This window comes from Bombina bombina, chromosome 1, assembly GCF_027579735.1.
Source record: "Bombina bombina isolate aBomBom1 chromosome 1, aBomBom1.pri, whole genome shotgun sequence".
NCBI classification, from domain to species: Eukaryota; Metazoa; Chordata; class Amphibia; order Anura; family Bombinatoridae; genus Bombina; species Bombina bombina.
The window spans coordinates 289,244,852-289,268,128 of record NC_069499.1 but is presented as its reverse complement, the minus strand read 5'-3'; the positions used below and the strand labels follow the sequence as shown (position 1 = coordinate 289,268,128).

At 40.2% G+C, this 23,277-nt stretch overlaps 1 protein-coding gene across 3 annotated transcripts in view; it reads left to right on the top strand.

Annotated features, from left to right (window-relative positions):
- PARP9 (poly(ADP-ribose) polymerase family member 9) overlaps window positions 1–23,277 on the top strand; it is a 677,909-nt gene that overhangs the window by 66,593 nt on the left and 588,039 nt on the right. For all 3 annotated transcript variants that reach the window (XM_053698038.1, XM_053698037.1, XM_053698036.1), the window contains exon 2: window positions 7,998–8,859. In XM_053698038.1, the coding sequence (XP_053554013.1) occupies window positions 8,002–8,859 (858 nt within the window). In that variant the 5' untranslated portion in view covers window positions 7,998–8,001. The remainder of the gene's footprint in view (window positions 1–7,997; window positions 8,860–23,277) is intronic.

Below are 23,277 nucleotides of genomic sequence, written 5' to 3'. Positions count from 1 at the left end.
CTCTTATCAAATTTGCTTTGTTCTCTTGGTATCATTTATTGAAAAGTAAAACTAGGTAGGCTCATTAGAGCTCAGCAGTGTGCATGTGTTTGTAATACTCTATGGCAGCAGTGTTTTGCAACATTTTTTAACAAAGCTACAAATAATATTACAAAATACGGCCATAGAGTTCTAAAGACACATGCACACTCCTGAGCTCTTATGTGCCTACCTTGTTTTACTCTTCAATTTTGAATTCACTGTCCCTTTAAGCTCTTGTGTGGGTTCTTGGCCTCCTCCTAGTGGCGGAAAATATATCCCACATGTTATGGAGCTCTATGGCCTATCATCATTCCGAAAGGAAAATAATTTATCAGGTAAGCATGCATTTTGTTATTTAACTAGAACAACTTCTTGTTCTAAGCTAAATTTCTAAGTGTTCTCTTAAATACTCTTTAGGACCCTCTTTTTGCAGTCTTTTTTTTTTATCACATGTCCCATCAGACTTTTTGTACCTTTTACTAATCCCTTATATCATCTCAATTCCCTATCCTCTTACTGGCTTCATCTCTTCATATTCTTTTGTACCAACCTTAGAAGGTACCAGTGGGCATCTTGATGTAATGGTACTATAGACAAATATTTGTCTTGGCAGTGGTTAAACTGTTCATTCAGTGGAAGCATCAAAATTCTTTCAACATGCACTAACCACTCTGTGGACATCTTGGATGATAAAAAAAAGTGTTAGATAATGCTGTGTATTTTTTTTGTCCACACAAGTCCTCCTTGCATTTATTTCCATAATTTCTGTTGTCCCTCTGACCCCCACACCAAATATTGGTTTGATTTAGATTTTTCTTCTGTTCACTCACTTTGCATTTTGTTAATTTCTCCAACATAGGTGTGTCCGGTCCACGGCGTCATCCTTACTTGTGGGATATTCTCTTCCCCAACAGGAAATGGCAAAGAGCCCAGCAAAGCTGGTCACATGATCCCTCCTAGGCTCCGCCTACCCCAGTCATTCTCTTTGCCGTTGTACAGGCAACATCTCCACGGAGATGGCTTAGAGTTTTTTAGTGTTTAACTGTAGTTTTTATTATTCAATCAAGAGTTTGTTATTTTAAAATAGTGCTGGTATGTACTATTTACTCAGAAACAGAAAAGAGATGAAGATTTCTGTTTGTATGAGGAAAATGATTTTAGCAACCGTTACTAAAATCCATGGCTGTTCCACACAGGACTGTTGAGAGGAATTAACTTCAGTTGGGGGAACAGTGAGCAGTCTCTTGCTGCTCGAGGTATGACACATTCTAACAAGACGATGTAATGCTGGAAGCTGTCATTTTCCCTATGGGATCCGGTAAGCCATGTTTATTAAGATAGTAAATAAGGGCTTCACAAGGGCTTATTAAGACTGTAGACTTTTTCTGGGCTAAATCGATTCATTATTAACACATATTTAGCCTTGAGGAATCATTTAATCTGGGTATTTTGATAAGATTATATCGGCAGGCACTGTTTTAGACACCTTATTCTTAGGGGCTTTCCCAAATCATAGGCAGAGCCTCATTTTCGCGCCGGTGTTGCGCACTTGTTTTTGAGAGGCATGACATGCAGTCGCATGTGTGAGGAGCTCTGATACATAGAAAAGACTTTCTGAAGGCGTCATTTGGTATCGTATTCCCCTTTGGGCTTGGTTGGGTCTCAGCAAAGCAGATACCAGGGACTGTAAAGGGGTTAAAGTTAAAAACGGCTCCGGTTCCGTTATTTTAAGGGTTAAAGCTTCCAAATTTGGTGTGCAATACTTTTAAGGCTTTAAGACACTGTGGTGAAATTTTGGTGAATTTTGAACAATTCCTTCATATTTTTTCGCAATTGCAGTAATAAAGTGTGTTCAGTTTAAAATTTAAAGTGACAGTAACGGTTTTATTTTAAAACGTTTTTTGTACTTTGTTATCAAGTTTATGCCTGTTTAACATGTCTGAACTACCAGATAGACTGTGTTCTGAATGTGGGGAAGCCAGAGTTCCTTCTCATTTAAATAAATGTGATTTATGTGACAATGATGCCCAAGATGATTCCTCAAGTGAGGGGAGTAAGCATGGTACTGCATCATTCCCTCCTTCGTCTACACGAGTCTTGCCCACTCAGGAGGCCCCTAGTACATCTAGCGCGCCAATACTCCTTACTATGCAACAATTAACGGCTGTAATGGATAATTCTGTCAAAAACATTTTAGCCAAAATGCACACTTATCAGCGTAAGCGCGACTGCTCTGTTTTAGATACTGAAGAGCATGACGACGCTGATAATAATGGTTCTGAAGGGCCCCTAAACCAGTCTGATGGGGCCAGGGAGGTTTTGTCTGAGGGAGAAATTACTGATTCAGGGAACATTTCTCAACAAGCTGAACCTGATGTGATTACGTTTAAATTTAAGTTGGAACATCTCCGCATTCTGCTTAAGGAGGTATTATCCACTCTGGATGATTGTGACAAGTTGGTCATCCCAGAGAAACTATGTAAAATGGACAAGTTCCTAGAGGTCCCGGGGCTCCCAGAAGCTTTTCCTATACCCAAGCGGGTGGCGGACATTGTAAATAAAGAATGGGAAAGGCCCGGTATTCCTTTCGTCCCTCCCCCCATATTTAAAAAATTGTTTCCTATGGTCGACCCCAGAAAGGACTTATGGCAGACAGTCCCCAAGGTCGAGGGAGCGGTTTCCACTTTAAACAAACGCACCACTATACCCATAGAAGATAGTTGTGCTTTCAAAGATCCTATGGATAAAAAAATTAGAAGGTTTACTTAAAAAGATGTTTGTTCAGCAGGGTTACCTTCTACAACCAATTTCATGCATTGTCCCTGTCGCTACAGCCGCGTGTTTCTGGTTCGATGAGCTGGTAAAGGCGGTCGATAGTGATTCTCCTCCTTATGAGGAGATTATGGACAGAATCAATGCTCTCAAATTGGCTAATTCTTTCACCCTAGACGCCACTTTGCAATTGGCTAGGTTAGCGGCTAAGAATTCTGGGTTTGCTATTGTGGCGCGCAGAGCGCTTTGGTTGAAATCTTGGTCAGCTGATGCGTCTTCCAAGAACAAGCTACTTAACATTCCTTTCAAGGGGAAAACGCTGTTTGGCCCTGACTTGAAAGAGATTATCTCTGATATCACTGGGGGTAAGGGCCACGCCCTTCCTCAGGATCGGCCTTTCAAGGCCAAAAATAAACCTAATTTTCGTCCCTTTCGTAGAAACGGACCAGCCCAAAGTGCTACGTCCTCTAAGCAAGAGGGTAATACTTCTCAAGCCAAGCCAGCTTGGAGACCAATGCAAGGCTGGAACAAGGGAAAGCAGGCCAAGAAACCTGCCACTGCTACCAAGACAGCATGAAATGTTGGCCCCCGATCCGGGACCGGATCTGGTGGGGGGCAGACTCTCTCTCTTCGCTCAGGCTTGGGCAAGAGATGTTCTGGATCCTTGGGCGCTAGATATAGTCTCCCAAGGTTATCTTCTGGAATTCAAGGGGCTTCCCCCAAGGGGGAGGTTCCACAGGTCTCAGTTGTCTTCAGACCACATAAAAAGACAGGCATTCTTACGTTGTGTAGAAGACCTGTTAAAAATGGGAGTGATTCATCCTGTTCCATTAGGAGAACAAGGGATGGGGTTCTACTCCAATCTGTTCATAGTTCCCAAAAAAGAGGGAACGTTCAGACCAATCTTAGATCTCAAGATCTTAAACAAGTTTCTCAAGGTTCCATCGTTCAAAATGGAAACCATTCGAACAATTCTTCCTTCCATCCAGGAAGGTCAATTCATGACCACGGTGGATTTAAAGGATGCGTATCTACATATTCCTATCCACAAGGAACATCATCGGTTCCTAAGGTTCGCATTCCTGGACAAGCATTACCAGTTCGTGGCGCTTCCTTTCGGATTAGCCACTGCTCCAAGGATTTTCACAAAGGTACTAGGGTCCCTTCTAGCTGTGCTAAGACCAAGGGGCATTGCTGTAGTACCTTACTTGGACGACATTCTGATTCAAGCGTCGTCCCTTCCTCAAGCAAGGGCTCACACGGACATCGTCCTGGCCTTTCTCAGATCTCACGGATGGAAAGTGAACGTGGAAAAGAGTTCTCTATCTCCGTCAACAAGGGTTCCCTTCTTGGGAACAATAATAGACTCCTTAGAAATGAGGATTTTTCTGACAGAGGCCAGAAAAACAAAACTTCTAGACTCTTGTCGGATACTTCATTCCGTTCCTCTTCCTTCCATAGCGCAGTGCATGGAAGTGATAGGTTTGATGGTAGCGGCAATGGACATAGTTCCTTTTGCGCGCATTCATCTAAGACCATTACAACTGTGCATGCTCAGTCAGTGGAATGGGGACTATACAAACTTGTCTCCGAGGATACAAGTAAATCAGAGGACCAGAGACTCACTCCGTTGGTGGCTGTCCCTGGACAACCTGTCACAAGGGATGACCTTCCGCAGACCAGAGTGGGTCATTGTCACGACCGACGCCAGTCTGATGGGCTGGGGCGCGGTCTGGGGATCCCTGAAAGCTCAGGGTCTTTGGTCTCGGGAAGAATCTCTTCTACCGATAAATATTCTGGAACTGAGAGCGATATTCAATGCTCTCAAGGCTTGGCCTCAGCTAGCGAGGGCCAAGTTCATACGGTTTCAATCAGACAACATGACAACTGTTGCGTACATCAACCATCAGGGGGGAACAAGGAGTTCCCTGGCGATGGAAGAAGTGACCAAAATCATTCTATGGGCGGAGTCTCACTCCTGCCACCTGTCCACATCCCAGGAGTGGAAAATTGGGAAGCGGATTTTCTGAGTCGTCAGACATTGCATCCGGGGGAGTGGGAACTCCATCCGGAAATCTTTGCCCAAGTCACTCAACTGTGGGGCATTCCAGACATGGATCTGATGGCCTCTCGTCAGAACTTCAAAGTTCCTTGCTACGGGTCCAGATCCAGGGATCCCAAGGCGGCTCTAGTGGATGCACTAGTAGCACCTTGGACCTTCAAACTAGCTTATGTATTTCCGCCGTTTCCTCTCATCCCCAGGCTGGTAGCCAGGATCAATCAGGAAAGGGCGTCGGTGATCTTGATAGCTCCTGCGTAGCCACGCAGGACTTGGTATGCAGATCTGGTGAATATGTCATCGGCTCCACCATGGAAGCTACCTTTGAGACGAGACCTTCTTGTTCAAGGTCCGTTCGAACATCCGAATCTGGTCTCACTCCAGCTGACTGCTTGGAGATTGAACGCTTGATCTTATCGAAGCGAGGGTTCTCAGATTCTGTTATCGATACTCTTGTTCAGGCCAGAAAGCCTGTAACTAGAAAGATTTACCACAAAATTTGGAAAAAATATATCTGTTGGTGTGAATCTAAAGGATTCCCTTGGGACAAGGTTAAGATTCCTAAGATTCTATCCTTCCTTCAAGAAGGATTGGAAAAAGGATTATCTGCAAGTTCCTTGAAGGGACAGATTTCTGCCTTGTCTGTGTTACTTCACAAAAAGCTGGCAGCTGTGCCAGATGTTCAAGCCTTTGTTCAGGCTCTGGTTAGAATCAAGCCTGTTTACAAACCTTTGACTCCTCCTTGGAGTCTCAACTTAGTTCTTTCAGTTCTTCAGGGGGTTCCGTTTGAACCCTTACATTCCGTTGATATTAAGTTATTATCTTGGAAAGTTTTGTTTTTGGTTGCAATTTCTTCTGCTAGAAGAGTTTCAGAATTATCTGCTCTGCAGTGTTCTCCTCCTTATCTGGTGTTCCATGCAGATAAGGTGGTTTTACGTACTAAACCTGGTTTTCTTCCAAAAGTTGTTTCTAACAAAAACATTAACCAGGAGATTATCGTACCTTCTCTGTGTCCGAAACCAGTTTCGAAGAAGGAACGTTTGTTGCACAATTTGGATGTTGTTCGCGCTCTAAAATTCTATTTAGATGCTACAAAGGATTTTAGACAAACATCTTCCTTGTTTGTTGTTTATTCCGGTAAAAGGAGAGGTCAAAAAGCAACTTCTACCTCTCTCTCTCTTTTTGGATTAAAAGCATCATCAGATTGGCTTACGAGACTGCCGGACGGCAGCCTCCCGAAAGAATCACAGCTCATTCCACTAGGGCTGTGGCTTCCACATGGGCCTTCAAGAACGAGGCTTCTGTTGATCAGATATGTAGGGCAGCGACTTGGTCTTCACTGCACACTTTTACCAAATTTTACAAGTTTGATACTTTTGCTTCTTCTGAGGCTATTTTTGGGAGAAAGGTTTTGCAAGCCGTGGTGCCTTCCATCTAGGTGACCTGATTTGCTCCCTCCCATCATCCGTGTCCTAAAGCTTTGGTATTGGTTCCCACAAGTAAGGATGACGCCGTGGACCGGACACACCTATGTTGGAGAAAACAGAATTTATGTTTACCTGATAAATTACTTTCTCCAACGGTGTGTCCGGTCCACGGCCCGCCCTGGTTTTTTAATCAGGTCTGATAATTTATTTTCTTTAACTACAGTCACCACGGTATCATATGGTTTCTCCTATGCAAATATTCCTCCTTAACGTCGGTCGAATGACTGGGGTAGGCGGAGCCTAGGAGGGATCATGTGACCAGCTTTGCTGGGCTCTTTGCCATTTCCTGTTGGGGAAGAGAATATCCCACAAGTAAGGATGACGCCGTGGACCGGACACACCGTTGGAGAAAGTAATTTATCAGGTAAACATTCTGTTTTTATAAAAAAATAAAATATTAGCATTTCAGCATTCTATGTATGTTAAATATAAGAGTAATACATGGGAAAGTGACAAAAATGTTTAAAGTGAAAGTAAATCCTAGCTCCTTTATTTGTTTCAACCGATCGCCGTTCTTAGCTGCTACAGCAGCCCACGGCTAAAAAAAAGGTTTTTGCTAAGAGGTGACGTTTTCACCTCTTAGCCAATAGCCGTGCTGTAAATCCGGCTTGGCGCTCATGGGAGCCGGATTTACCGCACGGCTATTGGCTAAGAGGTGCAAATGTCACCTCTTAGCAAAATTTTATTTTAGCCGTGGGCTGCTGTAGCAGCTAAGAATGGCAATCGGTCCGATGAGACCAAGATAAACTTATTTGGTTCATATGGTGTCAAGCATGTGTTGCGGCAACCAGGTGAGCAGTACAAAGACAAGTGTATCTTACCTACAGTAAAGCATGGTAGTGGGAGTGTCATGGTCTGGGCCTGCATGAGTGCTGCCAGCACTGGGGAGCTACAATTCATTGAGGGAACCATGAATGCCAACATGTACTGTGACATTCTGAAGCAGAGCATGATCCACTACAGAGACTGGGCAGTATTCCAGCATGATAATGACCCCAAACACACCTCCAAGATTCTTTTGTGAGAGAACGGTTTTGACTGTTCTCCAATCGGAGCTCTAGCTGCAAAAAACATGGCAAACGGCTAGAGTTCCGATTGGAGAACAGTTCGTTAGCTCACAAAAAATGTGTTTTGAAGTGGGCGGCAGGAGCAAGGGAATGGCATATCTAGATTAAAAAGTAAGTTACAGCACAAAATCTATCACTTAGATTCCAGACCTGATTTTAAATCATGTAAAGTTTACCCTCGCTTTATTTCTGAAATAAAAAAATTTGGGTTTCATGTCCCTTAAAATTTTATATGAAACTAACAGGAAGTGTTGGTTGATAGGGACAACTCCCAGCATCCATATCATTGTAATACATTTTTAAATACTCACTTTGGGAACAATTTCCTAGAAAAAACTGCTACAATAATCCAGAATCTCAAAAAAAGATGTGGATGTGTAAAAGATATAAGCGCAAATTTTCTTAGCGCTGCTGCAAGCTTTTTCAACTAGACAGTGTATCTAATTTTTAGCTTCTTATTTACTTTTCAAGAAAGATATAAAATACAAGGATTTTTAATTACCGGAAGGAATAACCAATGTCAAACGCATTTCATATAGCTGTTTGTATTCTATTAATCGTTTTAACACTCTATTATATTTTCTCTTTTAGGAATATGAAGAGATCATTTCCCCTCTCACAACCTACTTATGAATACCTCAGTGGTATCGAGAATAAACTCAATGACCTGTTTATTAGGAAATTTTACTGTGAAGTTAAGTTAAAGGGACCAAAATTACAGTCCAGACCAGAAGATTCTGTAATGGTTTATAAGAAAACTCTTCCATGTGGCCTCAAGATTAGTGTGTGGAAGGATGATATGACAAGGCAAGATACTGATGCTGTTGTTAATGCAGCCAATGAGCAACTTTGTCATGCAGGAGGTCTAGCCTTTGCACTTGCAAAGGCTGGAGGGCCACAGGTTAATTATGAGAGCCAGAATTTTGTTTTTAAAAATGGACCAGTAAAAACTGGCTCTATTGCACTGACATCAGGTGGGAATCTTCCCTGTAAGGAGATTATTCATGCAGTAGGACCACAGTGGAGTGAATTTAATCAGAAAGAATGTAAACATAAGTTGTTTGAAGTTATTACAAATGTTCTTAATTATGTGAAATTTAATAGAGTTATCAAATCTGTGGCCATCCCAGCAGTGAGCTCTGGGATCTTTGGCTTCCCGTTAAAGGATTGTGCAGAAATTATTGTATGTGCAGTCAAGCAGTTTTGTGATGGATTTTACGAAAACCATTTAAAAGAGATTAGATTTGTGAACAACGATGACAAAACAGTCAGTGCCATGAAATATGCCTGTGAGAATATAATTGGGTCAAGTGACCGTTCCAGTGATTTTCCGAGGGCAGCACAAGCATCATCTCCTATTCACCAGCAGAATCTGACACAACAGGGACCACAATACATTAATATCAATGGCCTGAATCTTTACTTAAAACAAGGATGCATTGAGGATCAAACGGTATGTATTTCCATTTATTTATTATTATTTATGCTAATACAGTAAACTCCCAGTTAACCGGCACCCATGGGGATTGGTAGATTCCGGATAAGTGTAGTCTCTAGTTGCTTGAGAGTTACTATTAAAAATTGACCTAACTAGTTATATAATCCATACTATACTATAAACGTTGTATTTACTTGATGTTAATATTTAAATACAGTAAATAAAAGCAAATTATGAATTAATATTAATGCCACCTCCATTAAGTTCCGGGCACCCAGTGGCAGCGTGATGTCTAATTCTCAGACTGCCTTGTGCTCACAACTTTCAAGAGCAGTTATGTAGGGTCTTGTGGCATAAAAAGGGCTTGCTTTCACCTTTTGAGAGCCCACTATAGAGAAAGGAAGCCGCAGAGCAAAATTAGTGTTAATTTTAACATACAGTATCTTCTTTTTTTTCTGGTTGCTTGACAGTTCTGGTTAACTGAGAGTTTACTGTATTTATAATTTATACGACTGTGTTTTGTACATAAATTATTTACAACAGCAAATAATCCAGAAGAATTTAGTTACATATTGTTCTTAATATAATACAGTATATATAATCCCATTTACTCTGTATTTCAAAAAAGTCATAATTACAAAGGCTTTTTTAATATACATTTCTCTTTGGTTAAAACATGTGTAGGTTAAGGATAAACGAACAAAGGATTCTGGAGGTTGAATAAAAGTCTACTTTATTGGAACAAGTTAAAATATGAAATGGCACACAAAGTAAGGTAGCAACCAGGTGTGGCACTAATGGCTTACGCGTTTCGGCTGATAGCCGACACAAAGGGGTTGAATGGCTATTAAATGTAACCATCCTCACCTGTGATCTGTTTGCTTGTAATTAGTGTGTGTGTATAAAAGGTCAATGAGTTTCTGTGCTCCTGACAGACCCTTGCATCTTTCATCCAGTGCTGCACTGACATTTCTGGATTCTGAGTCATGGGGAAAGAAAAAGAATTGTCAAAGGATCTGTGGGAAAAAGGTAGTTGATCTGTATAAAACAGGAAAGGGATATAAAAAGATATCCAAGGAATTGAGAATGCAAATCAGCAGTGTTCAAACTCTAATCAAGAAGTGGAAAATGAAGCGTTCTGTTTGATAACATACTGCATTCATCTTGCCATCAATTCTGACCAAATTTCCTGTGCCTTTGTAGCTCACACATCCCCAAAACATCAGCGATCCACCTCCGTGTTTCACAGTAGGAATGGTGTATCTTTCATCGTAGGCCTTGTTGACTCCTCTCCAAATGTAGCATTTATGGTTGTGGCCAAAAAGCTCAATTTTGGTCTCATCACTCCAAATGACTTTGTACCAGAAGGTTTGAGGCTTGTCTCTGTGCTATTTGGCGTATTGTAAGCGGGATACTTTATGGAATTTGCGTAGTAATGGCTTTCTTCTGGTAACTCGACCATGCAGCCCATCTTTCTTCAAGTGCCTCCTTATTGTGCATCTTGAAACAGCCACACCACATGTCCTGAATTTCACCTGAAGTTATTTGTGGGTTTGTCTTTGCATCCCGAACAATTTTCCTGGCAGTTGTGGCTGAAATTTTAGTTGGTCTACCTGACCGTGGTTTGGTTTAAACAGAACCCCTCATTTTCCACTTCTTGATTAGAGTTTTAACACTGCTAATTGGCATTCTCAATTCCTTGGATATCTTTTTATATCCCTTTCCTGTTTTATACAGTTCAACTACCTTTTCCTGCAGATCCTTTGACAATTCGTTTGCTTCCCCATGACTCAGAAAAATGCAAGTAAAAAAATGTTTTTGTTCATTAAACTTAGTTTGATGATAGTCTGTTGTGTGATTATTTAATTAGGTTTTATAATGCTGTTTAGCATTTAAAGTCTTCATATCAAAGCTTTAAAAATAATGTATTAGGTGTTACTTATGTCAATTTTGAGAGGGGCCTGGAATCTAACTCCCTCACTTCTCATTGGCTTACATTTTAAACTGGGTTTCAATTTACAACGGTTTCGATTTACAACCATTCCTTCTGGAACCTAACCCCAGCGTAAACTGAGGGCTACCTGTGTGTGTGTGTGTGTATGTGTATATATACACCTGAGCTTGGGTGGGGTTCTTAAACCAATGGGAGATGGTCAGTCTCCCTGATTACTTTTAAATACAAATACAAAATTTGTTTTTTTAGCACACCTTACAAAACTTATATACAACATCTGTGAGTGCTGCCAATATGACCCATAATAGAATGAGACTCCCTGGTGTGCTCATGGCAGTGTAATAGTTGTGAATAAAAAGCCAGGGAGTCTCATTCTATTATGGAGAGTAAAAGCAGGAATGATTCAGCCCTCTGTGGCAAAGTAGTGATAGGACCAGTCTAATTGGGGCACCTTGTAAGTGGTGACTGGCCAAGCAAAATATGGCCATATTGTGTGACTAAGATCCCAATATTATTTAAAAAGAATAGTTGTCTCTTGATGTTGTTTGCAGGCAATTTTTTTGCAGCAGTTCAAAAAAATATGTTGTGCTTTTGAAAATTGATGTGCGCCAATACCTCTTTGTATGTATGTATGTGTGTTTATATATATATATATCAACAAAAGAAAGACAGGGGCAAGAGTGCAAGGTACTCACAATTCCCTCCCACAAATGCTCCAAAAGGCTACCCTTATCTGGCACATTACCGTAAGAATCAAAATATTAAATCAGAAAAATACCACCTTAATAAGCAGAAAAATAAGTCATTTAATGAAAATAAAATATAACAACATAAATATCAAAATTAGAATAAAGCCACTATAGCAGTATAATAAGTAAGTGTCCACAGCAGAGAAATATAAACAATTCAAATAGTCTCCAAGGGTACCCTTTGAAAAATATGGTAATTTCAGAGCTCACAAAAAGAATAATTCTTGTTTCCTACTAGGGTAAAGTTAAACCCGCAACAGGAGTAGGTCTCCTTGTGGTAGTAAATCCTTGTCTCCAAATTATATAGGTAATTAGCAGTCAGAGAGAAACAGCAGTAAGTCCAGAATAACGTAGGACAGAAGAGGTAAGTAAAAAGCGCACAGAGTAGTCTCCCCCAGTAATGATAATACAGTCCATTTAAAGCAGATGCTAGTATAGGCAGGGTTAGTAAGTCAAGCATATATTATCTCACCCATTGTTGTCCAGGATACGATATCCATATTGTTGTTTCACCGGGGTGAATGTAAGCAATGTAACTCACCTAACCCTCCTGACGATATCACAACTAGCTCCAGTTGCTGGGAGGCCGGTTGCCTGTTGCTATACACGTTTACCGTTTTGATCCAATACGGTGATGGTGTTTAAGCAGACTTGTACCTCAATGCGTATAAGGATCCTTGAAGATGCTATTCAAAAGTTCCCAGTTTCTGTAGTGGGACACATGTAGCTGCCAACTCTTGCCTTGCTACGTACGTTTCACCCCTCACGGCATGGGGCTTCTTCCGGCTGTGTCGGATTACGTCACAATTAGGTGACGCTTTTTGTAAGACCAAATGCTCCGCCTCCATTTACCGAGTGAATTGTAACCAGTCCAAATAGAAGAAACTTTTTGTTTCATTTTAAAGGCATAGTATACCGCTAAGTGGCAAATAGTGGCTTAATTTTAAATGTTGTATATTCAGTTCTTTCAAAACTTACTAAAAACAATTATTTAATGTCAATTTAAATTAGCACTAGCATTATGAACATATTTTCATCATTATTATCTTTAGGGGCATAAAAGTCCCAGGATGAACTTTGAAAAAAAATGATATTTTTATGTATAAAAGATCTACATAGAACAAATGTTTTTTTATTTCTCCAACATAGGTGTGTCCGGTCCACGGCGTCATCCTTACTTGTGGGATATTCTCTTCCCCAACAGGAAATGGCAAAGAGCCCAGCAAAGCTGGTCACATGATCCCTCCTAGGCTCCGCCTACCCCAGTCATTCTCTTTGCCGTTGTACAGGCAACATCTCCACGGAGATGGCTTAGAGTTTTTTAGTGTTTAACTGTAGTTTTTATTATTCAATCAAGAGTTTGTTATTTTGAAATAGTGCTGGTATGTACTATTTACTCAGAAACAGAAAAGAGATGAAGATTTCTGTTTGTATGAGGAAAATGATTTTAGCAACCGTAACTAAAATCCATGGCTGTTCCACACAGGACTGTTGAGAGCAATTAACTTCAGTTGGGGGAACAGTGTGCAGCCTCTTGCTGCTTGAGGTATGACACATTCTAACAAGACGATGTAATGCTGGAAGCTGTCATTTTCCCTATGGGATCCGGTAAGCCATGTTTATTACGATTGTAAATAAGGGCTTCACAAGGGCTTATTAAGACTGTAGACTTTTTCTGGGCTAAATCGATTCATTATTAACACATATTTAGCCTTGAGGAATCATTTTATCTGGGTATTTTGATATAATAATATCGGCAGGCACTGTATTAGACACCTTATTCCTTAGGGGCTTTCCCAAAGCATAAGCAGAGCCTCATTTTCGCGCCGGTGTGGCGCACTTGTTTTTGAGAGGCATGGCATGCAGTCGCATGTGAGAGGAGCTCTGATACTTAGAAAAGACTTTCTGAAGGCGTCATTTGGTATCGTATTCCCCTTTGGGCTTGGTTGGGTCTCAGCAAAGCAGATACCAGGGACTGTAAAGGGGTTAAAGTTTAAAACGGCTCCGGTTCCGTTATTTTAAGGGGTTGGCCCCCGATCCGGGACCGGATCTGGTGGGGGGCAGACTCTCTCTCTTCGCTCAGGCTTGGGCAAGAGATGTTCTGGATCCTTGGGCGCTAGAAATAGTCTCCCAAGGTTATCTTCTGGAATTCAAGGGACTTCCCCCAAGGGGGAGGTTCCACAGGTCTCAGTTGTCTTCAGACCACATAAAAAGACAGGCATTCTTACATTGTGTAGAAGACCTGTCAAAAATGGGAGTGATTCATCCTGTTCCATTAAGAGAACAAGGGATGGGGTTCTACTCCAATCTGTTCATAGTTCCCAAAAAAGAGGGAACGTTCAGACCAATCTTAGATCTCAAGATCTTAAACAAGTTTCTCAAGGTTCCATCGTTCAAGATGGAAACCATTCGAACTATTCTTCCTTCCATCCAGGAAGGTCAATTCATGACCACGGTGGATTTAAAGGATGCGTATCTACATATTCCTATCCACAAGGAACATCATCGGTTCCTAAGGTTCGCATTCCTGGACAAACATTACCAGTTCGTGGCGCTTCCTTTTGGATTAGCCACTGCTCCAAGGATTTTCACAAAGGTACTAGGGTCCCTTCTAGCTGTGCTAAGACCAAGGGGCATTGCTGTAGTACCTTACTTGGACGACATTCTGATTCAAGCGTCGTCCCTTCCTCAAGCAAGGGCTCACACGGACATTGTCCTGGCCTTTCTCAGATCTCACGGATGGAAAGTGAACGTGGAAAAGAGTTCTCTATCCCCGTCAACAAGGGTTCCCTTCCTGGGAACAATAATAGACTCCTTAGAAATGAGGATTTTTCTGACAGAGGCCAGAAAAACAAAACTTCTAGACTCTTGTCGAATCCTTCATTCCGTTCCTCTTCCTTCCATAGCTCAGTGCATGGAAGTGATCGGGTTGATGGTAGCGGCAATGGACATAGTTCCTTTTGCGCGCATTCATCTAAGACCATTACAACTGTGCATGCTCAGTCAGTGGAATGGGGACTATACAGACTTGTCTCCGAAGATACAAGTAAATCAGAGGACCAGAGACTCACTCCGTTGGTGGCTGTCCCTGGACAACCTGTCACAAGGGATGACATTCCGCAGACCAGAGTGGGTCATTGTCACGACCGACGCCAGTCTGATGGGCTGGGGCGCGGTCTGGGGATCCCTGAAAGCTCAGGGTCTTTGGTCTCGGGAAGAATCTCTTCTACCGATAAATATTCTGGAACTGAGAGCGATATTCAATGCTCTCAAGGCTTGGCCTCAGCTAGCGAGGGCCAAGTTCATACGGTTTCAATCAGACAACATGACAACTGTTGCGTACATCAACCATCAGGGGGGAACAAGGAGTTCCCTAGCGATGGAAGAAGTGACCAAAATCATTCTATGGGCGGAGTCTCACTCCTGCCACCTGTCTGCTATCCACATCCCAGGAGTGGAAAATTGGGAAGCGGATTTTCTGAGTCGTCAGACATTGCATCCGGGGGAGTGGGAACTCCATCCGGAAATCTTTGCCCAAGTCACTCAGCTGTGGGGCATTCCAGACATGGATCTGATGGCCTCTCGTCAGAACTTCAAAGTTCCTTGCTACGGGTCCAGATCCAGGGATCCCAAGGCGGCTCTAGTGGATGCACTAGTAGCACCTTGGACCTTCAAACTAGCCTATGTGTTCCCGCCGTTTCCTCTCATCCCCAGGCTGGTAGCCAGGATCAATCAGGAGAGGGCGTCGGTGATCTTGATAGCTCCTGCGTGGCCACGCAGGACTTGGTATGCAGATCTGGTGAATATGTCATCGGCTCCACCTTGGAAGCTACCTTTGAGACGAGACCTTCTTGTTCAGGGTCCGTTCGAACATCCGAATCTGGTTTCACTCCAGCTGACTGCTTGGAGATTGAACGCTTGATTTTATCGAAGCGAGGGTTCTCAGATTCTGTTATCGATACTCTTGTTCAGGCCAGAAAGCCTGTAACTAGAAAGATTTACCACAAAATTTGGAAAAAATATATCTGTTGGTGTGAATCTAAAGGATTCCCTTGGGACAAGGTTAAGATTCCTAGGATTCTATCCTTCCTTCAAGAAGGATTGGAAAAAGGATTATCTGCAAGTTCCCTGAAGGGACAGATTTCTGCCTTGTCGGTGTTACTTCACAAAAAACTGGCTGCTGTGCCAGATGTTCAAGCCTTTGTTCAGGCTCTGGTTAGAATTAAGCCTGTTTACAAACCTTTGACTCCTCCTTGGAGTCTCAATTTAGTTCTTTCAGTTCTTCAAGGGGTTCCGTTTGAACCCTTGCATTCCGTTGATATTAAGTTATTATCTTGGAAAGTTTTGTTTTTAGTTGCAATTTCTTCTGCCAGAAGAGTTTCAGAATTATCTGCTCTGCAGTGTTCTCCTCCTTATCTGGTGTTCCATGCAGATAAGGTGGTTTTACGTACTAAACCTGGTTTTCTTCCAAAAGTTGTTTCTAACAAAAACATTAACCAGGAGATTATCGTACCTTCTCTGTGTCCGAAACCAGTTTCAAAGAAGGAACGTTTGTTGCACAATTTAGATGTTGTTCGCGCTCTAAAATTCTATTTAGATGCTACAAAGGATTTTAGACAAACATCTTCCTTGTTTGTTGTTTATTCCGGTAAAATTAGAGGTCAAAAAGCAACTTCTACCTCTCTCTCTTTTTGGATTAAAAGCATCATCAGATTGGCTTACGAGACTGCCGGACGGCAGCCTCCCGAAAGAATCACAGCTCATTCCACTAGGGCTGTGGCTTCCACATGGGCCTTCAAGAACGAGGCTTCTGTTGATCAGATATGTAGGGCAGCGACTTGGTCTTCACTGCACACTTTTACCAAATTTTACAAGTTTGATACTTTTGCTTCTTCTGAGGCTATTTTTGGGAGAAAGGTTTTGCAAGCCGTGGTGCCTTCCATTTAGGTGACCTGATTTGCTCCCTCCCTTCATCCGTGTCCTAAAGCTTTGGTATTGGTTCCCACAAGTAAGGATGACGCCGTGGACCGGACACACCTATGTTGGAGAAAACAGAATTTATGTTTACCTGATAAATTACTTTCTCCAACGGTGTGTCCGGTCCACGGCCCGCCCTGGTTTTTTAATCAGGTCTGATAATTTATTTTTTTAACTACAGTCACCACGGTACCATATGGTTTCTCCTATGCAAATATTCCTCCTTAACGTCGGTCGAATGACTGGGGTAGGCGGAGCCTAGGAGGGATCATGTGACCAGCTTTGCTGGGCTCTTTGCCATTTCCTGTTGGGGAAGAGAATATCCCACAAGTAAGGATGACACCGTGGACCGGACACACCGTTGGAGAAAGTAATTTATCAGGTAAACATAAATTCTGTTTTTAAATTTTGAATTTTCTATAGATGCGACAATTTTCTAGATATTTAGCAATATTACTCAAGCAATAAAGATTAAATTCTGCAAAAGATAGCAGTTGCTGCAACTTAATCTTATTAAGGTGGTATTTTTCTGATTTAATATTTTGATTCTTACGGTAATGTGCCAGATAAGGGTAGCCTTTTGGAGCATTTGTCTTTCTTTTGTTGTTATATTATTAATAAACTCACTACCTTTGAGCACTGCACACTTGCAAATACCCTAATTGAAGCAAGTGTGTATTTACTAGATCTAACCTTATTTATTCTGGTGCCAATCATCCCTGTTAAACAAATGTATCTGGACTCTATTGATGAGTCTTTCTGAATGTTTGAAGTGTGTACAGAAGTGATTCAGAATATTTCCACTTTGTTAATGTTAGAGAATTAGTCTATAAATTATTATTAGCACTCTTAAGATGGCTGAAATCAATGAATCAGAGTGGGATTTTGATATTAGTGATACCTTTACGGTATCCCAGGGAACTACAACTGAGGGAGCTAGTAGCACTGACTCACACAATATATTTAAAATCTTTAAGGATTACAAAGCTAAGGTCCTGAAAGAGCAGAAACTTAAATGGGAGGTAACCATCTTAGATAAATATATTGAAGCAGAGATGATCCCAAGAGGGTTAAGAATAAGAAAAAAAAACAGGTAATAATCTTAGTGACCCATTAACACCTGATTTTCAAGTAAAATGGGAACATTTTGCTAGTGACTGCTCCTTTGGGTGGATGAAATTGATGAGAGAGAAAAATGATCTAAGACTAAAAAGAATTCAGGATGAAATAAAAAACCTAAATGACCACTTAGAAAAATGGAAAGATGATGAACAATATTCTAAACTTATGGGGGTAGCTAAACTTGAAGTAAGAAAGATACAAGATGCTATTAAATTTAGAAAAAAACGCAAATATCAACGTGACGAATGACTACCAGGAGAATAAAGTTTATGAATATACTCAAATATTCACTAGTAGTACAGATTCTGAAATCTCTGAGAAAGGAGGTAGAAGGAAAAACTATAGAAGAAATAGGAGAGGGCGTTTTTTAGAGAAATCAGCCCCACAAAAAGAATATGCAGAGGGGGGAAGCAAAGAGGATACTCAGGCCCAAGAGAAAAATCGATATCATTTAAGGAATCAGAAGAAAGACAAGAGTTAGATCAAATTACTGACATCAAGGTACTAAATTTGTCACAAAAAAGTATCTCAGATGTACAAATTAAGGTACTTTTGCCCCTAAAAACTCTTGTGACAAATTTACTACAGTTAAGGATGTCCATTTATTTGCCAGAAAGGTAATCTTAAGGAAATTACATTAGGATAAAACACAAGCAACTATTTTGGACATGCATGATAGATTGTTATTGGAAAACTGGACTGACAATGATCCAGGTAAACTGCCTGAAGAACCTGAACATATAGGTTTCAGTATTTTGGCAAAAAAATCAGAATATATGCCATCTGTATCCATGGTACCTTCAGTACTTAATTTTGTTAAATTGGTGGAAAAAGATATATCCAAAATTAAAATTAGCAGATCCAATGACAATCTATCTAATGAAGAAAGGAAAGCAATTAAAGATCTTAAGAGTGACACATCAATAGTCATCAAGCCATCGGACAAGGGGGGTAACGTTGTAATTTTAAATACACAGGACTATCTAATGGAATGTAAAAAAACAACTTAATGACAAAACTCATTGCAAATGTTTAAAATATAATCCAACTGATGAATATAAATCCCAACTAGTAGAGATTTTGAAAAAAGCACAGGACGAGGGCTTAATAAATAAAAAAGAATTTGAATATTTAAATAAAAAATTCCCTATCACTGCTACATTTTACACAATCCCAAAAATACATATAAAGACTGTCCCAGTCCCAGGTAGACCTATAATTGCAGGGATAAACTCCCTAACAGAGAATATCTCTACATATGTTGATTATTGTTTAAGACCTTCCTATATTCAAGACACCCTTGATGTCCTCAAAAACTAAATGGAATCTGTGTGAATAATGAAACCATATTGGTGACTATTGATGTGGAACAGCTTTATTCCTCAATCCCCCATGAAAAAGGTATTAACCAAATCAAAAGATTTTTGGAGGAGAGAGGACTAAAATCCAAAAAACAAACTGATTTCGTCCTGGAACGTTTGAGGTTTATCCTGACACACGATTTCTTTATTTTTCAAAATAAATATTATGAACAAATCCTGGGCACAGCAATGGGCACATGCTGTGCCCCAACCTATGCTTGTCTATATTTAGGAGCCTGGGAACGTGATGTTGTCCTAGATGCTTCTAACCTTGATCTAAGTCATATTAGCGTATGGCTTAGATTTATTGATGATATTGTGATGTTCTGGGAGGGCACAGTAACACAATTACAAGAATTTATTCAAAGATTGAATAATAACTCATTCAATCTAAAATTTACATTCTTCTGGAGTACTAGTGAAGTAGCATTTCTAGATTTAAAAATTAAGAAAGAGGGCAACATAATTACCACTGAAACATTCCGCATAAGTACTGCGGCCAATACAATACTACATGCTGACAGCCATCATTTACCACACTTAAAAATATTCCTCAGGGCCAATATTTGAGGCATCGCCGAAATTGCACAAATATGGACAGATTTAAATTGGAGGCGAAAGCACTGGAAACCAGATTTAAAGAAAGAGGTTATCCATCTAAAAGACTCAAACAAGCCTTTTGTCGGGCTAGAGATAGTGATAGAGAGGGTCTTCTATATAACCCAAGAGTAAATAAAGATGAGAATACTATCAGATTTATAAGTACATTCAATGAGCAATGGGAAACAATAACTACTATTTTGAGGAAACATTGGCATGTTCTAACCCTTGACAAGTCGATAGAAAAAATGGTAGGGGCAAAACACAGCAAAACGAGCACCCAATCTGAGGGATAGCTTAGTAAGCAGTTTATTTAAAGATCAAGAGAAATGTAACTGGTTAAAAAAGCACAAAAACAGAGATGGAAATTTTAGATGCACTAAATGTTCTGTATGTGAGAACCTATTAACCCCTTAATGACCACAGCACTTTTCCATTTTCTGTCCGTTTGGGACCAAGGCTATTTTTACATTTTTGAGGTGTTTGTGTTTAGCTGTAATTTTCCTCTTACTCATTTACTGTACCCACACATATTATATACCGTTTTTCTCGCCATTAAATGGACTTTCTAAAGATACCATTATTTTCATCATATCTTATAATTTACTATAAAAAAAATGATAAAATATGAGGAAAAAATGGAAAAAACACACTTTTTCTAACTTTGACCCCCAAAATCTGTTACACATCTACAACCACCAAAAAACACCCATGCTAAATAGTTTCTAAATTTTGTCCTGATTTTAGAAATACCCAATGTTTACATGTTCTTTGCTTTTTTTGTAAACTATAGGGCCATAAATAAAGTAGCACTTTGCTATTTCCAAACCATTTTTTTTCAAAATTAGCGATAGTTACATTAGAACACTGATATCTTTCAGGAATCTCTGAATATCCATAGAAAAAACTGTTAGAGGTAGAGAATTGTAGATATCAAATAAATAGCTACACAAAAGACAGGGATATCAGCATTTTCATTTTAATAGGTTAAATAACCTTTACATGTAACCCAAAAATGGGAAAAATACAAAGCGATGCAGCACAACTCCTGCAAGCCTACATCAGACAGAGACCCTGATACTGGCTTCCACAGGAATTACTATTAAATTGCACAGAGAAATACAGGTCACACTGTCCTAGGACATCAAAGCCGCAGCATACATTCATACATACAGTCAATCAATGGCATAGATTAACAAACAACACCTCTAACAGAGGATGGCAGTGCAGAACCTGCACTAATCAGCCAACATGTTAATCATTGAGGATCTATGTTTGCCAAACCCAGTGTTAGTCACATAAAGTAAACAGAGAAATATATGTAACTTATAAACACATATGCTTGTGGTGTTAAATACATAAATAAATCTAACTTAGGAGAGGTGGATTGAAACCTAGTGGGAAGCCAAGCAACACCTATTTCAGAGGGCACCCCTAACATATAGAGAGGACTCGGTGTCATGAAATCTTATTTAGGATCTATGTCTGGTCTTCCTATATCAAGGTGACAATACCACTAACCAGATTGACAAAGTAGAATTGATATCAGAATTATATGCAGGGAAACAAAAGGCAATTGGTATGTCCATATAACATATTGAATCACATGGCATGGCAAAAGGTTGTTTGTATGACATCCGAACATATGGTGTATTTTTCACACACTGTCCAGAATTTCAAACGCCATATATTTACTCTAAAATTATGAAACTAAAGAGGCTTTTTCAAAATTACAACAAGAAATTAAACAGCGTAAATGTAGAAAATTAGGACGTGATCAAGAGGACTACAAAAAGAACCAAGTCTATACTTATTTTCTAAATAAAAATTCATATGATTCAGGGACAAAAAACGAGGCAGCAGGCATGCACGTAAAAAAGAAAGGAAACGTAGAGGAAGGAAAAGGAATAGAAACAAAAATAGACTCTATGGAGGGTCAGACTTTCAGAACAAGGGGCAGATTCCAGAGGAGAGGAAGGGGGATGAGGAGAGGTATGGAGAAAATGAGGACACAAAGGGATTACAGAGGGGACTTTTAGGTGATCTACCGTCCACTAAGAGTGATGAGTTACAGATTGTAAATCTCTCCTCTTTTCCACTTAACACTGCACATGTGAAACTTTTAAAAAAAAAAGGCCTTTCTTTTTGTCCAACAAATAGTCTGGACAAATTTACAGTCATTAAGGACTTACACCTTTTTGCCCGTAAAGTGGTTCTTTCACATGTTATGAAAGCAAAAACAACTAATAGAAAGTTCCACTAGTGTGGCGCTTACCGTTCCTGCGAGGGTCCGGGGTCCTTTCACTGAGCAGCGTCACTTCAGCGTGTCTGAGAGGTAACAGTGTGTCACGTCCGTTCCGCTCCTCCGTGCAGACTGTGTAGAAAATCCGGAAGTAGGGAGCCCAGCCGACACGCCTCTGTCCAGGCGTGATAGGAATACAAAGTGCAACAGGAAAAAACGGCTACAGGGCTACAAACCTACTCAATCCAATGAATGAAAGGGGACAGCATAAAAAAGTTATAAAAGTAAAAAGGCTTTATTGTGTATCACTTAAAAACAAGTAGAGCCGTAGCTCAAAACAGCATACACTGACAAAAGGGGTAACAGTGCAGCACAGCAGACATGTTTCGTGTGTCCTCAGCACACTTGTTCACTGCTATCTGATTGCTGCCACTGTTACTCCTATTTAAAGGAACAACACACATTAATTAAAAACAAAAATTAACCCCTTATTGTCCTGTTGAATTAAGTATGTTAGGCTAAACTAATGACAGAATAATGTTGGGTACAGAGAGGGAGTTCAAGCAGCAGGATTATAAACAAATTAGTGTATTGTACAACAAATATTCAATAAAAATCTAAACTGGCTCAATTAAGAACAGCTTAAAAAGAATAAGTATGTATATACATTTGTATGTGTTCTCAAATCATGCTACTGCTGACTCATATTAGAGGTACCTTAAATAGATTAGAGGAAGGGGATACAGACACAGGCAAATTCCTAAATGTAAAAGTGCAACATAACCTAATGTACCCATAGTCCCTAGTTGTCAGTGTATGCTGTTTTGAGCTACGGCTCTACTTGTTTTTAAGTGATACACAATAAAGCCTTTTTACTTTTATAACTTTTTTATGCTGTCCCCTTTCATTCATTGGATTGAGTAGGTTTGTAGCCCTGTAGCCGTTTTTTCCTGTTGCACTTTCAAAAACAACTAATGTTGTCCAGGATGAGGCTAATACAAACATTTTGACTTTGGATCAAGATGATAACATGACAGTGGAAAGTTTGGTAAGTTTACTGAACGAAGAAATACCGCTGGAAGAATCCCCTATAGATAATCCTCCATTAACACATGAGGATACTTCCACCCCACAGATGGTGGTTAACTCAGGTCTAAAAAGGAGATCTGAATACATGCCTGCACTAGCCTTGGTACCAGCTGTCCAATTGTTTGTAAGGGAAGTCGAAAAAGAGATAAATAAAATCTCTATTGACAAAATTTCTAATGACAACTTAAGAAAAGATGAAAGAAGGGCACTGTTTGATCTAACAAATCAAAAAGGTCTAATCATTAAGCAGGCGGATAAGGGGGGCAACCTGGTGATTATGGATGAGACAAAATATGTTAATGAAGTAAAACGACAACTTCGTAATAAGGATCAGTATCT